The sequence below is a fragment of the Dermochelys coriacea genome, chromosome 18, assembly GCF_009764565.3.
Source record: "Dermochelys coriacea isolate rDerCor1 chromosome 18, rDerCor1.pri.v4, whole genome shotgun sequence".
NCBI lineage: Eukaryota > Metazoa > Chordata > Testudines > Dermochelyidae > Dermochelys > Dermochelys coriacea.
In genome coordinates, this window is record NC_050085.1 from 14,266,009 (window position 1) to 14,281,816 (window position 15,808).

At 51.7% G+C, this 15,808-nt stretch overlaps 1 protein-coding gene across 4 annotated transcripts in view; it reads right to left on the reverse strand.

Annotated features, from left to right (window-relative positions):
• The window catches only part of NOC2L (NOC2 like nucleolar associated transcriptional repressor), an 86,628-nt gene that overhangs the window by 5,254 nt on the left and 65,566 nt on the right, over positions 1-15,808 (reverse strand). For all 4 annotated transcript variants that reach the window (XM_038376602.2, XM_043499762.1, XM_038376599.2 and 1 more), the window contains exons 17-18: positions 13,395-13,530; positions 570-704 (exon numbers count right to left, since the gene is read on the reverse strand). In XM_038376602.2, coding sequence (XP_038232530.2) covers positions 570-704; positions 13,395-13,530 — 271 coding nt within the window. The remainder of the gene's footprint in view (positions 1-569; positions 705-13,394; positions 13,531-15,808) is intronic.

A 15,808-nucleotide genomic window follows, 5' to 3' on the forward strand; every position in this document is an offset into this window, starting at 1 on the left:
TAACGGAGAAGCATAGCACGGATGCAGCACTGGTCTGTGCGAGCAACCAACTCATCACTAACTACTCCACGGGCGCCACACGCACTGGGCGTCTCCGCTACAATGTCATTGCCCCAGCGGCTTCAGCCAGCCGCATTCCCCCCACGGGGAGAGAAACAGTGGCCAGGGGGTTAAGCAGAAAGGAAAAGCATCACCACGGCTCTGCTCAGGTGAAGCGTTGAGTGCTCACTGCCCGGGTAGAGCCTGGAATCCAGGCCTTGGTGGGGTGGGGGGCTGTGCGAAGTTCATTTGAGCCTCTCTGCAGGCGGCCCCTGAAAGGAGATGAAAGGGACCAGCAGCCTGTTCATCCATCTGAAGCCTGAGCCTGAACTGCAGGAGCGAGAGCCCTTCCCATGGCCCCTGCCTGGAGCCGGGTGCCTTACACAAGGGGGCTCTTTGCCTTTCTCAACGAGCTCCCAAAAACCAGGCTGGAGGACAGGCTTGAAACTTATAGACCTGTCCACATTTCCCTTTCCTTTCCTCTCGCGATCAGCCTGGTCCCCCCCAACTCCTCCTCCCAGGCTGCTCACCCTCTGAGTCGCTGGCTTCCTCTTCCTCTTGCTCCTCGATTTCATATGTGCCCTCTTCGTCGTCATCCTCACTCATGTCCGACGCCCCAGCTGGGCTCCCCGCGGATCGCTGCGCTTTCTTGGCCTTTGATTTTCCTGCAATTAATTTGTTTTTGGGTTACACAAACATCCCGACTGAGGTCCCTCAGGGCAGGGAATCAGTGCTGTGTGCACCCTCCCGTGGGGTGACGGGGCAGACAGGGAAGCGACAGGGACAGCACCACAGCCACGTGCCCGCTGGCTAACGGCCAGATGGTATGATCGGCTGCACAGGAGAGGCCAGAGTGAGGAATCAGCGTGTTTAAAGCTGAACTGTAGAGCATGGACAGAGCTGCAAGGGGAAGGGGCTGGGAGTGAGTTCATCTCTGGGGCCGGCTGTGACAGCGAAGACCCAGGTGTGATTACTGCTGGGTATTCACGTAGCACACAGCGGCCTGCCATGGCTTGAGAGGCGGCCCCCACCTGGCAGCCTCCATGAGACAAGAGCAGTTGCCACAGCTCAGCTCAGCTCCCCGCCGGGCTTGGGGAGACGGGGAGGAATGCGCCCTGCAGGAAGAAATGGCCCGGACAGCGATGGACGAGAGGGAGACAACTGCGAAGCGCAAGGAGGTGCTAAACCCTGAAACAGCGTCCAATTCCCCTAAGCATCTGCATCTCTCAGCCAGGGCTGCTGGCCTCACTCGCCCCCCGGCAACATTTCTACATCTAGTGCACTAGCTCGACGGGTGTAGCCAGGGTATGTCCGCCCGAGCCGGAAGTTACAGCTCCAGCTCCATGGGCAGATGGACCATGACAGCGACCTGTTTTACCACCGGCGTCTGTCTAGAGCTCACTCCTTCCAGGGCACTCAACACCCCACCTTCCAGCCAACTTTTCAGTCATTCCTGGGGAGCGGGAGGGAATCAGCACAGGGCCGACCAAACTTGAAGACTGGGCTGGGTCATGACCTCACAACATAGCCCGTGCCAGGGGCAGCGCACAGCTCCCAGAGCAAGGCCTGAACCAAACTGTGATCAGTCGCCATCTGGTCCCTCTTGGGCCCTAGGGCAAGGAAATAATCGGTGCCTGTCCTGGAGGTACAGACTGTGCATGGGGGGAGGAGTGGCTAGGAGGCAGAAGGTGAAATCAAGGCTGAACCCAACTCCATGCAGTCAGAAGGGCGATCCGACGGCGAGGGGGAGTCCAGAGCCTCTTCTCCTTTGGGAAGCTGAGAGGGGCAGCCAACACCAGACTAACCCTAAGCCCCAGCGTAGTGCCCAGATGCTGCATGCCCGCATGTCCCTCTGCCAGCACAAAGCTTGCATAAACCAGAGGAGCAGCGGTGCCGGGAGCCCTCTGCACACAATTCCTCCTCCACCCCGCCTCCTCCAGGAGTCCCTGCTGACTCAACTTGGAGATATTAGCCTGACTTTTAATACAATTTGGTCGGAAAGCAGGCGCTGTAAAGTCTGCATTAATCACTTTAATGATGAAGCTATTACTGGTGCAGGGGGAGGAGGGTGGAGCTCAGACAGGATGGGAAATCCGCCAGCGCTCCCGGGAGGTTGCAGCCATTCTAAAGACTTGCCCAGCTTGGCTGCCAAACTAGCTGGTTGCAAAAGGCATGTGGTTAAACAAAAATGATCACCAGGCAAAGGCTGAGCAAGGTTCCAAAAGGGCCTGGCTGTTTAGCAGGGTGAAGAAGATGGACAGTGTGTGAATAGTTAATACACCCACAGTTCGGGAACAGATCTTCAATCTCAATCTCTAGCTTTCAGAGATCACAATGAGACCTAATATGGGGGGAAAGCAGATTACCCCATAACTCCCTACTGCAGGGCTCTTCCTCTGAAGCATCTGGTACTGGCCAGTGTCAGAGACAGGAGCCTGGACTAGCTGGACCATGGGTCTGATGCAGTATGACAATTCTCATGTTCCTAGCACCTGGAGTTGCTGGGGCCCCTTAGTCCAATAGAGCAGCTTAGTGCAAGGATTTGGTTCCTGGACATGACATGCTACAGGAGCACAGAGATACTCTTTCAGTCTACGTGCTGAGTTACACACACCGCAGGGCAATCTATCGCACCACTAAGTTCTGTGTCTCACCAGGAGAGATCATCTGCAAGATCCTTTAGTGCTGGGGTGACGTGAAATGAAGAACAAACACAGGGTTAGGGGGAAAAAAAAAAAAAAAAAAGCTGGCCTCAAACAAAGAAATTGAAGATGATGTTCCACCCATTATCAAGGGATAAATCCCTCTGCAGCAGTTGGAGATAACTTTGCCTCCAACACACGTTTCTGATTAAGGGGCCAGAGATGCATTACGCATAACTTCATTTTAAAACAAGTCCGTGTCTGTCTCCGTACACGTTGCCTTTCCATAGGACTCCCCGTCCCAGGATATCCAAGCCCTCTGAGCACACTAGTGAACTCAGCCTTTTGAGCCTTCTGGGAAGGCAGAGGAGCGCTATTGCTCCCATTCTACAGATGGGGAAACTGAGGCACAACAGAGGGCAGTGGCCCAATTTATGCTGTACCCATCGCCATGGTGCCATGCCTCCTCCTTAGCCCATGCTAATGTCGGGGGGGGGGGGCAAAGAGCATCCAGACCCTTGCAGGACTGGGCAGGAAGGGCCCAGCTTGCATCTCTCATTGACTTTGGAGTTTTGGGTGCTCAATGCAGGCGGCCCTCAGGGAGATGCTCAAGGGCACACAGCAAGTGTTTGGAAGGGAAGAGGTGGAGAACCCAGATCACCAGAGATCACCTGGATGGCTATACTGAACCAGACGTGTTCTCCCATACATGCCTGGGAAGAGGGGATTGCCAGAGCCAGGATTCCCTCCCAATACTCAGCAACCCAAACTCCCACCTTGAGTCTCATGCCCAGCGCCTGGAGAAGTGATCCGGCAAAGAAAGAGTGGGGTGGCTGGGAGGAGAAGCGACTGATGCATGAGTTGGAGGAATAAAATCCACACTTCTGAGCCTGCAAGCCTGATGCAAATGCTTTTGCAGGAGACTGGCGCCAGGCAACCTTTGCAGCGGGATGTAAGCGGTGACACAGGACGGCCATCATGGCAAGTGATACATTGGGGTTTGAACTGTGGACCTCCGGCGCTAGAAGCGTACACTGCCACCGCTCTCTAGCTGCATCACTATCAAACTAGTATCCCTTGCAGATCGGCACAGAGAGAGGACGTGTAACACGCTCATGGCTGGGGGAGACAGACCTCGGGCAGCCCCTTTCCACGGGGCTGTTTCACCCACCTAGATTATCGGCAGGCCCTTCGCAGGGCTCCAGCCATGCTTGCTAGCCCTGGATCTATTGCTTTCCCTGATCTGCCACAAAGCAGGGCCCCGTGGCCGGCTCCTTGTTGCCGGGGAGATGGGAGTGCCCCCCCTTCCGGAAACGCCAGCAGCTCTCCGATGGAGGTGTTAATCAGATGCACAGTTGCATTCTGCTTCCCTATGCCCCTTCTCCGGGTGCTCTCCCCTGCCTCCCTCACCCACCCACTCCCAGGCTCTCCATGGCTGCAAGGCTCCTTTACCAGGGACCCCATGGTTGGGATTCTCCAACGGGACGGAGGGAGTCAAACCCCAATGACGAGTGGGAGCTGGTTGTCTCATCCCCTTAGATCATCCCAGAGACATGGCGTTAATAGAGGCCCCGATCCTGTGATTAGCTCCCCTGGGGTGGGGCTTGCACCCACACAGGGCCCCCAGGATCCCTACAGGGGTCTGCCCGAGCAGCACTCACTGCAGAATTGCAACCATCGCCTGTATCCAATACACAGCGTTCTTCTGGATCAGCGTCTCTTCGAGCAAAGTCAAAACGAAAACCAAAGAGAGAGAGAAAGATCGAAGCCAAGAGGGATCAGGCAAGCAGCTTCGAGGAGGACATTTATGATAATCATCTATTGTTATTATATAATCTATTCCCATGCCTCTACCTAGCAACACTTCGGGTGACTAATTACCCGATAAAAGGAATAACCCCTCTTCTTACCCCCCCACCCCAGAGAAGACACTGCTTATGGATTGCTTGGCTAATCCCACATGCAGAGGCACACGCCAGGAAATCTGCCAGCTAGAAGGGCCACGGTTATTCCTTTAACAAATGAAAACATCTGGACCACCTCCTCCCTTCCCCCCACCCCCCGCTGATGTAATATGCTTACGTGACGGATAAACGAAGAAACCTGCTCAAGTTCATTAGAGGCATACCACTGCCTAATGTGGACAGATTGCTCATTACGGCCCGGCCTGGAGAGAGAATGCAGCCACGCTCCCTTCTCGCCATTAATTGCCTCATGACGAGGCAATCCAGCACCTCTTCCTGAGCCATTAATAATTTCCAGGAGCAGCCGTCTTCCCTCCCAGAGAGCCGTCAGCTGGTAAATGAGAGGAATGTGTGCCACTGCCGCCCCCCGCGCTAGACAGACAATCGATCAAATCCACGCGCCCCCTCCACCCTCGCCCTCAGAAAACCGGTGTGGTTCTGGAAATATTCAACCCACCCCCTTCCCTACCAGACCTTTGACGGCACCAAGCAGTCCCTCTCCAGCCTGCCTTCCTCAGCAAGCATCGGTCTACCTAGCCCATCTATCAGCCACCTTTCCTGCACCTCGGGCATTGTTCCAGCCCTGCAGAAGCTGGCAGGCAGTTGTACCACCATGGCTTAAGCCGAAAGGGGATGAAAGGGAGGCTCTTCCCTTTCATGCAGATGTTTTAACTGGTTAAAAACCAGTATCAGAAGCTCCCTCTACATCCCATCCCTATCCCAGCCCAAACATGCAGCTGTATCTGCTGCGTGCGCTGACGCTTGCCTGGCAACTTTGCCTTGCCAGGTTGAAATCAGATACAAATCGTAACGAAGCAGAAAGATTTGCCACTAGGGAAATCACAACAGAAAGATTGGTGGTGGTTTTATTTTTGTTTGGGAGGGGGGAGAGGAGGGCTGCATAAATGAAGTCTATTGGATTACTAGGCAAACAAATCAAAAACGTCATGAGTTTCCCTATGCAAAGTTCAACCAGCAATTGATCTAAATGTGATTCAGAGCCCAGGGCCATTCAACCTCCATCACCTTCCTCTGGGCCTTCTGCTGCAAAGAAACCCAACTCCAGGGTGGAGTGAGCAAGAGCTGAACCTAATTTTACAGCCCCTGATTGGCCTGACAGGAAGGAAAGGAAAGACCAGAAGGAAAGGACTAGGGAGAAAATGATTAGGGTTGTGAAACTGAGGCACGGGGGAGCAGGATGTCAAACATTCACCAACACATAGGTGTCGAGGGCGCTCAGCACCCTGTGAGACCCTACATTCATGTCTCGTGTTTTATGCCTATAGTTAAGCGTAGGCACACATGCTCCCCCTCTCCAACACACACATACAGTCAGGTCTCTAATGTTTCAGATCTCACATAAAAATGGGGGGAGGAGGGGAGTTTGACACAATCCCAGCTGCAGAAAGTTGCTGGGCTCCACCACGCTCTACTTGTAATCAACACGGTTCTGGAACCGAGTGTTGATGGAAGTGAATTTCTAGCTAAAAAAGAGACAAGACCAATCTTTTGGGATTGGCTCTGGGGTCATTTTAGAGAGCTGTTGTATCTTAACAGGCAAAAAGACAACGATACTGTATCCATACTATTCCACACACAGCTCATGCTGCCATATTGATAGGCAACACACAACACAAACCATAGCTGTACCCCTAAGTGACGCTGTGAGACAAACCCAAACAGGATTTGATCAGCTGCAGTAGCCAAATGTTATCACGTTACAGACAGCGCAATGCCATTTCAGCTTACTTAAATACTTCTCGTCTCTCAGTTGCCCAGTATGTTTCTAATTTGGGGGAATGACTTTTCAGATTTATAGATAGGAACCCAAGAATAGCCACACCCGACCAGACCCAGGAGCTATCTGGGTCCATATCCCTGCTCTGACAGTGGCCAGCACTAGATGCTTCAGAGAAAGGAGCATGGAACCCTGGAATGTACAATTTGGAGTAGCCTGGTCCACCGTGGTTTTGCTTCCTGACCCAAAGCAGCCCTGAAGAATAAGGGTGATTCTACTTTTTTCTTTAGCCTACTCACACCAACTGTGAATATATTCATTTATCATTGAAGTGTTTACATGTAGTTATACGTATTAATATATGTACCACAGATACAGCTATAGCCAGAGAAGTGTGTGTATATTTTACACGTACATATACACAACATTTTTAACTGTGTCCTTACCCCTTTAATCACAACAGACACAGATACCAGCTATGGGCACATTCTACATGACTGTAGCCTCTAGGTATTTATATCGTGTGCCTCACCACGGCTGCTCATCCCACATCATCTTTATACACACACTTTGTACAGACATTGCACACACACACACACACACACACACACACACACACACACGAGGGGTATGTATGCGTGTATTGTACATACAGATCTCTCTCACACACACACACACACACACACACACACACACACACACACACACACACACACAGTTCTGTACGTTTTTTATGCACAATACGTATTGACATGCTCACTCCAGAATTAATCATTTGCTATGGTAAGATGTATTTTCGCAGAGGCAGCCAGGGGTGTGAACATGTGTTTACAGCAAAAATAATCAATTCCTCATTATTTTAGGGCGGACCCGAAAGAAAATCACCAATAATTGAGGCAATTAAGCAGCTACTGTACCTGCAACCCCTCACTCCCCCAAACGATGTTTGCTATCCGACAGTATTTCCATCCAGTGCAGCAGGTACATAAAAGCAATGCCAGAAGAGCAGAGAGCGCTCGTCCTAAAATCACTGGAAAGGTTTATCATCGTCCCCAAGTCTTTAGGACACTGCATGTAACCCTCCCTGGAACGTACACACAGCGGCAGCTCCGTCCTCTCACTATAACTAAGGAGAAGCAATCTCCAAGACTCAGGGAGATGAGCAACATGAAAGAGAAGCAAAAGAAGCAGAGACCATAGAAACTGGGTGCAGGACACCCCCTCCCCCCGATATCCCTCCCCTTTTTTAGTTTTAAATATAGTTCCCTCTTCCTGTCGACAGCCTGGGTTTTCACCCTGCTAAATGGAGACCTTGTGTGGGTGCGTGCGCACCGTAACTGCTGGAATCATACGGGCAAGTGTCCCCTCTAAGACCCTCCCCTCCAGATACGAGCTGCTTCTGCCCGTAAGGGAGCTGCTCCATTTCACTGCTCCCCATCCTAGATACTCTGTCCCCTACAGGAGCCTTTCCCCCTGTAAATACCTGCCACACATCCCCCCCATGTTACAGAGTTGCTGCTTCACCCCCATAGGGATCCACCCACTCTTGTTCTGCTCCCCGTGTCACAGAGCAGCCTCTCCCCCACCCTAGTCTGCACCCTCAATGTTGCTCCCCAACATCTAGTCATAAGGGGGAGAAACACCCCCTCCCTTCTGCCTACTGGACCCCTCCTGTCTCCCCCCAGGGTGGGGATACTGCTTCCCAGGGACCCCCCCGGGGAGGCTTCCAAGGACAACAGCTCGAGCAGATGTGCGGCTGCTGCTGCCACACCCTGGAGGGAGAGGACAGTTCCCACGGGGAGCAGAGCTGAGCAGAGCCAAGGGCTGCTCAAGCTGCACACACCAAGCTGCTGACAGCTGCTTCAGAGCACGAGCCAGGAAGCAGCAAATCCCTGACTCCTCCCAGGTGCAGCTGGAGAAGAAGCGGGGGCACCCCCATTGTGCGGGCAAGAGGCGGGTATATAACCCCCTCGGTGCAGCTGGGGGGGGTGCACCCCCTGGGTGGGGGCAGCAGGTGGTACATACCCCTTGGTGCAGCTGGAGGGGTATGTGTGCATCCCCTGGGTGGGAGTAGGAGGCAATACATATTCCATCTGGAGGACGAGAGCAGAGACTGGGGTGCACCACCCATGATCCTGTCAGCAGTTCAGCTGGTACTTTGATCCCCTGCAGCTGCCCCTCCAGGAGCCTGGGAGAACAGGGAAGCTCAGGGCACCTCCCCATTTCCAGCTGTCTGGGGTTCGACAGCCTCCCCCTCAGGCAAGGGGCCAGCTGAGCTCCTGCTATCAGCCAGGCCAGACAGGAGGGAGGGGGAGGACACAGCTCCCCAGACCCTACTGGGGCACACAGGGCCGCCAGAGTAAGGAACCGTACCCACCCTCCCAGCAGGACCGACTGCAGCCTCCCTTCTGACCATGCTCTCTTGGATACAGCCGACCCTAAATACCCCGCAAACTGTCCAGCTCTGTTCCCCTCCTTCCCGGAGCTTCAGGGGGTGGAAGGCTGCCCCATCCACAACGGAGCCCAATTTCATGCCGGGCTCTGCATGGCAGCTGTCCCCGCCCACTTGCCCGAGGCCTAGCAAAGAGAGCTCTCGTGTGTCCCAGTGGCAGGGCCCCTGCCTAAACACAGTTATTCCTAAGGGAACACGGGAGCCAGACGACAGAATGAATTCCATCCAGTACCCCTGCAGCTGGACCGTGGGTGTTCGGGGGGGAGGAGGATAGGGGACAGCGAGCAATGGGGAATTGTGTTTGAGGGATGGGGGATGTTTGTTCAGTTGCTGTTGTGGCTATTTGGGGGATTTTAACTGAATTGCCCAGAGCAGTTTAGGTGGGTGCTGCTTATCCTGTGATCAACTGACAAACCCATGGAGATAGAGCACCGCACCCTGCAGGGAACAGAACCGGGGGAGGTGTAATGTCAGCTGCACTGTACACTCACGAATGCCTGGCAAAAGCCTCGCTCTTCAGGGTCCACCTGCCCTCTGCACCAGCAGCTTTAGGGCACGCGGGGGCCCCAATCCTACCAAGTGCAAGTCCAGGCCATTAGCACCACATGGGAGCATGCTGCACTGGGGCTCCCATCAGGGCTGCCAGGTCATTAAGGAAGCAGTGGAAATAAGTGATCAAAGCAGCCATGTCCTCTCCCCTACCTCAGCCTAGAAGTGGGGTACTATAATAAGCACACACAACATGGATTTTGTGGCTGTGCACGTGAAGTCATTCATTTGCTACACTAATTAGCCACGCTTCCCCTGTGGCAATTAATTGCTTTCTGATTACAGGGCCTGGGAAACAGAAAGAGAGAGAGGCTGGTATTTTTCTATACTTTTCCCCTGCTACTTGCTGAACTAGATTGTCCTTTACTGTTCATTTTGCATCTTAAGCCTTCTTCAAAGCAAGTGAACTGTTTGCACTGGGACAGACCTCTTCAGTAACCTGCTCTCCTGTGCCCCAGCTGCCCTGACATTTGTTAGACATTAGTTAACAAGTGAGGTATTTTAGTTAGTTGTAGTTAACCCCAGGAATCTTGCTGTTCTCCATGCTAACCTATTCCAGGGAGATTATAGTCACTGTAAACCCTAATGAGCACTTAACTACAGCAATATTTAATTTAAAAAAAAAGGTGGGGGAGAGAGGGGCTTTGAATAGCAGCTAATTAACAGAAAATTGCTAATTTCCTCGCTATTAACGGCTGATTTTCCACGGGCTGAATGCAGGCTGGGATCAGTCTGGGCAAAACTGAACCACAAATGGAAAGAAGATGATGCTATCAACAGGGAAAGGGTTCCCATGCCAAACGCCTCGTCTCTGGCTAGGAATGGGAAGCATTTCTATTCTAGTCCAGCTCTCTGCATCTCACTAGTGAGCCAGTTACAGATGCTACTAAGGTCAATTCAGGAAAAGGAGGGAGTGGATATGGGAGGGCTCTCTTCTGCTACCCACAGTACAACCACAGGAACCACCAGATCGGATCAGACCCAAGGTCCATCTAGCCCAGTAGCCTGTCTCTGACACTGACCAGCACCAGATGCTTCAGAGAAAGGTGCAAGAACCCCACAGTTGGCCAATGCAGGGTAAAAGCTCTCCCAATAAAGTCTTGTCCTAATCCCTAATAGTTAAGAGGCTGGTTAAAACCCTGAAACGTGGAAATACTACTTTTTTAGCATTAACTATAACCCAGGATATTTTTGTTATTTATATAAATGTCCAGTCTTGGTAAGTTCTTGGCCTCATCAACATCCTGTGGCAATGAGTTCCACAGTCCTATTATATGCTGTTTGAAAAACCATTTCCTTATATCAGTTTTTAATTTACTACTTTTCAGTTTCCTTGCTCTCCTGTTAGGAGACAGACAAGAGCAACCAAGTCTGGGTTGAAATTTTCAAAGCAAAATGAATGAACGATGTGTCTCTAAATCACCTAGATCACTTTGAAAATCCCACCCCGGGCATATGCCAAGCCAGCAGGGTTGCGCTACTCTCTGACCAGCCAAAACCATAAACAGCCAATACAAACATCAATGACGTTCTGCTTGTTAGCACAGCGTTTAATGAAAGGTCGGGGCTGGTGCATGGCTGGCAAGATGTGGGGACACTGCTGCTATTGGAAAGGGACAGGCCCTGCCCTGCCCTGCAACTATGGCCCAGGCCGCTTGGGGGTGCACGCAAGCCCCAGTAATGCTGGGGACTCCCGCTGAGGGTGTTGCTTCACTGGAGAAGACTTTAAGGGCAGTCAGTCACTTCTTAGCTGCTCTCCCCACCACTTTGAGTGCATCTGCTCTTACCTCAGAAATAAAGAGCAGGGTAAGGCTGTTGCAGCGAGTAGTCAGCTAACGCGCTCTCACAGCCTCTGCCAAGTGTAGCCCAGGTGGGGAAGCTGGCAGTGTTTGCACTCCCGGGAGCACAGCAGACCCCCTTCAGTGGGACACTGCCTCCTGCTGCTCCCCAGAGTGGCCCCACATTATACAGGACTTGGTACTTTTCGCTATCCCGCATCACCAGAGGAACACAGCAGGCTGGGCCAGGAACTCTGGGGTCCAGCTGACAGGCCAGACTTGCGTTTGAGGGCCCTGACGGATCTGCGCAGAGATTTCAGCCCAGGCAGTCACTACTGTTCATCTTCTGAAGGAGGATGACTGGTGTCTAAAGGGCTTCGGAACATGTCAGTACAACAGCTCATTTCACATCGCCAGCCAGCTGTGGTCTATAAGGCTTCCCCCGTCACTCTCCATGGGGAGGTCAGTGCTGCTGGGCTTCACGGGCCCAATCATGCATCCTATGCTCCTCTCCCAAGATACCCACCTCTGCAGCGGAGTGTGGCTCACTTTGGGCAGGGGCCTATATCTCAGAGCCATCTCCTCTACCCGGTGCAGCACACTTTACCGCGGAAAGCTTTGCATTCATCAGGATTTTCTGGTGAGCAGATAAGCGGCCAGAGCAAAAGCAGGAGTGGTTGATAGAGGTGACGAGAACCAGGAGATGAAGGGATGCCCTTATACTGTATATCTCCAGTCATCAGACATGGATATTGCCTTTTTCATGTGAGCATCTCAAAGCACTTTATAGAAATATTGAAGATAAGTCTCAGGGTTAAGTGACCTTTCCAGTGATGCAGACAGGAATAGAACCGAGGAGTCCTGGACTCCCACTCCCCAGTCCCTCAATTACGCATGTTATTAACCCTTTGGAAACTACTGAGACTTTCTCCTAAAGCATTCACGACAAGCCCCAGCCCAGTGTTGGGCAGAGCTGCAGGTATCTCAATATTCAGCCAAGTGTTGGGCAGAGCTGCAGGTATCTCAATATTCACCAATTCTGTTTGTGCATTTGATTTTTCCTGTTCCTCTTTACTACAAAGGACACCTGCAAAATCCATTGCTTTAAATATGCAGCTGATGTGGCAAAAGTTCTCTGAACTTTGCCTGCCGCCCTTTTTATTAGGAACACCTGCAACGAAACAGGGTTTCATCAACTTCTGTGGCTTAATTCCCCAGCAAATGTCAGAATTTACTCTGACACATCATAATCACTATCCCACGTGGGAGGCAGAACTTTAAATGGGGGGCAAGAAAGAAAGCCAGGTGAGCTCCTGAACTAACAAAAATATCCTGTTTTGCTGAAAATCTCCCTAGTAATAACAATCAGAAAACATGAGATAAATACAAGACTTTCTAAAAGAAGAATTTGACAGCTTTTGGAGGTGTCCAGAGTTTTTAAGCATGTTCTGTAGCGGACCCCTAGTGGTTAATTTGTGAATTATACCACTCTATTTTCTCTACAGACCATAACTCTCTTGCCCCATCAAAACCCTGTACAGTCCTTAAGTCATTAAAGAGTTGTCTGAAAAGATCCCGGGAACAGAAAGGGTGTTGGGTTTGAGAGGAACTGACCTTCTCTCAAAGACAATCTCTGTTCTGGAAACCAGCAATTGCTGGGCCTACCTCTGGTACTGACCTCACAGTCTGTACCGTATTTATCCCCACAACACCCCTGTGAGGCAGGCCGTGCTTGTATTCCTGTTGTACAGAAGGGAAAGGGAGACACAGAGGAACAGAGACCTGCATTCAAGAACTACCGCAGAACTCCTTGCAGCGGTTGAATCTCAGCCATATCACAGAAACATTTGAGAGAGTGGGCGCTACCTTACGATGAGCGCCTGCTGCTGGATTATCAGAGAGCTGCTGGCAAGGGTCAGCATCTGCAGCAAAAGGCAGGTGCTGGGGTGGGGTGGAGGGTCAGGAAGGGAGATGAAGGCTAGTGGGGACTTTAGAATGAGCTGGAGAGAGGCAAAGGAAAAAGACACCGGGGCAAAATAAAAGGCTCTAAATGAGCTTCCCTATGCTATTTGAAAAGCCACAAAAGGAAACTCCGTACCATTCTCTCTCCATGTCCCCAAGCCTGATGGGCCATGCTCAGCTGTAATGCAACTCCTCCAAGTCAGCACGGCACCATCTGAATTTGGCCCCGCCTCTTTGCAATACACAATCAAACTCCTACCAGCCCCATACCTTGCACAGAGAATCCACCACTCTCTCCGTCAGAGTCGCTGTCCAGCTCAAAGATATCCTTGAATTCTTTCTTGTCATCCTCCTTCCTGTCCTCCAGCCGCTTCCGTTTGATTTCTGGGAGGTTCAAGTCATCGAGCTAGATGGGCCAAAAAACAATGAAATCAGCTTTCGAAACAGTCTCTGCCTTCCAGCTGTGGCGCCGGGCCCACCCTGGTCTGCAAGCCAACGTCCAAGACTGAGCTTAAACCCCCAAACCACAGCTTCGCACTGCCGCTAAAATCCGCAAGACCTGCCGGCAAAGGACTATTATGCCTGTGTGGGAAGCGGCGAACACGCCCGGGAATCAGTTACAAAGGTAAGCTAATGCATGCCAAGTATTGCCACTCCAGTGACCCCGCCACGAAACAACTGCTGGCAGCGGTCCCTCCGCAGGAATGGCCCATTGCAGCTTTCCAGGTAAGATACGCTATTCACATGATTCCTTGCATGGCCCCCCAATTCAAGAAGTGTAGTCCTGGCGACTAGCCAGCCTTATGCGGGTGGACAACCTGATCTGGTAGGTCTCTAGCTACTGGATTTACAGCTTTGCTTGCCCCAAGAGCTCAGCTGGTCGCTGCTCACCAAGGGATGACCTAGGCTGCCTCTGCACTAGCTGGCAAAGCAGCAGTAATTCTCCATCAGTGCCACCCCATGGTGGAAGCCATGCTATAGCACATGGTTCAGGTGCTTTCTGTTACCCACATCGCCTAGCCCACATCAGAGCAGAATTAAATGACAAGGGGGTAAAGATGCCCAAGCTCTGTCTCAACTACAGCTTCCCCCGCTGCTAGCCCCGGGGCCCAGCTTTGAGGTTGTAGAAACCGCCAGTAGCAGTTCGCCGTTTAACAGTAGCAATCCACCCCATGTCCCTGTTCTCTGCACCTCCCCGAGAGCAGCGAGGATGGGGATTTGCCGGCAAGGGCTCAGGCCACCAGGGCAAGGACAATCTGAATGAAAACTTCAATAAAGCATTCGACACACAGTCCCACATGGGAAATGACTGGTTAAATTAGAGATGGGGTGGGGGGACCTTAGGTTAAAGAATTTAGAGGTGAGTAAGGAACTGGCTAATGGGGGAAGGCAACAGGTTGTGCTGAAAGGTGAACTACTGGACTGGAGGGACATCACTAGTGGAGCTCCTCGAGAACTGGCCCTGGGAACTGATCTTATTTCACATCTTTATTAATGACCGTCGCACCAAACAAAAAAATAACAGGAGAATGCTAATGCGATGGGCTGGTGGTGCAAAGATGGGAGGCATCGTCAGCACAGAGGAGGATCGGAATGCTATCCTGGAAGAGCTGGAGTGACAATAACTGTAATAGTACAGAGTGTAAGGTTGTACACTTAGAGTGCAAGAAGAATTTCTGCAAGAAGCTAGGGGCTCATCACTTGGAAGTGACAGAGCAGGAGAGGGCGCTAGGCGTATTTGTCGATCACAGGATGGCTCTGAGCCAGCAATGTGATGTGGCTGCAAAAAAAAAAAAAAAAAAAGCAATTGTAGGATGTATCATGCAAGGCATTTCCAGAAGAGATAGGGAAGCGTTAATGCCATTGGACAAGGAATTAGTAAGCCCTCGTTTGGAATATTGCATACAATTCTAGTTACCCATGTTCAAGAGAGATTAATTTAAACTGGAACCGGGGCAGAGACGAGCTAGGAGGATGATCAGGGCAATGGAGGGCTTGTCTTATGAGAGGTGACTGGAAGAGCTTGGCTTGTTTAGTCTAGCAAAACGAAGGCTGAGAGGGGATCTGATTGCTCTCTATAAATACGTCAGACAGTAAATACCAGGGAGGGAGAAGAGCTATTTCAGGTAAGGGACAATGTTGTCACAAGAACAAATCGGGATAAACTGGCCATGAACCAGTCCAGGCTGGGAATTAGAAGAAGGTTTCTAACTAGCTGAGGAGTGAGGTCCTGGGACAGCCTTCCAGTCAGAGGTGTGGGGAAAACTAATTAATTGAGAGAGCTGGACAAAGTGATGAACAGGGTTGAGAGACAGGCTTTCTTGTGTTAGGGAGGCCAGGGCTTGGCAGCCCTGAGGACTCCCTTCTGGTTCATGTCAGATGTTCCTAAAGTCTCATGCTTCAGGGCTTTGGACGATCACATGCAGTGGCCAGGAAGAGAATCTCCCCCTCCTCTCCCTGCCCTCCATGGTTTTGGGGTGGGGGTGGGGGGTTGTCTCCTTCCTCTGTACCATCAGGGATGGCTACAGCTGGAGATGGGACACAGGATGGGGTGGGACAGTGCTCTAAGGTGGCACCAATCATTCTCTCTCTCGGGCGCTTGGCTGGCTGGTTCTTGCTCACATGCTCAGGGTCTGATTGCTGTATGTGGGGTCAGGAAGCAATTTCCAGGTAAGACTGGCAGT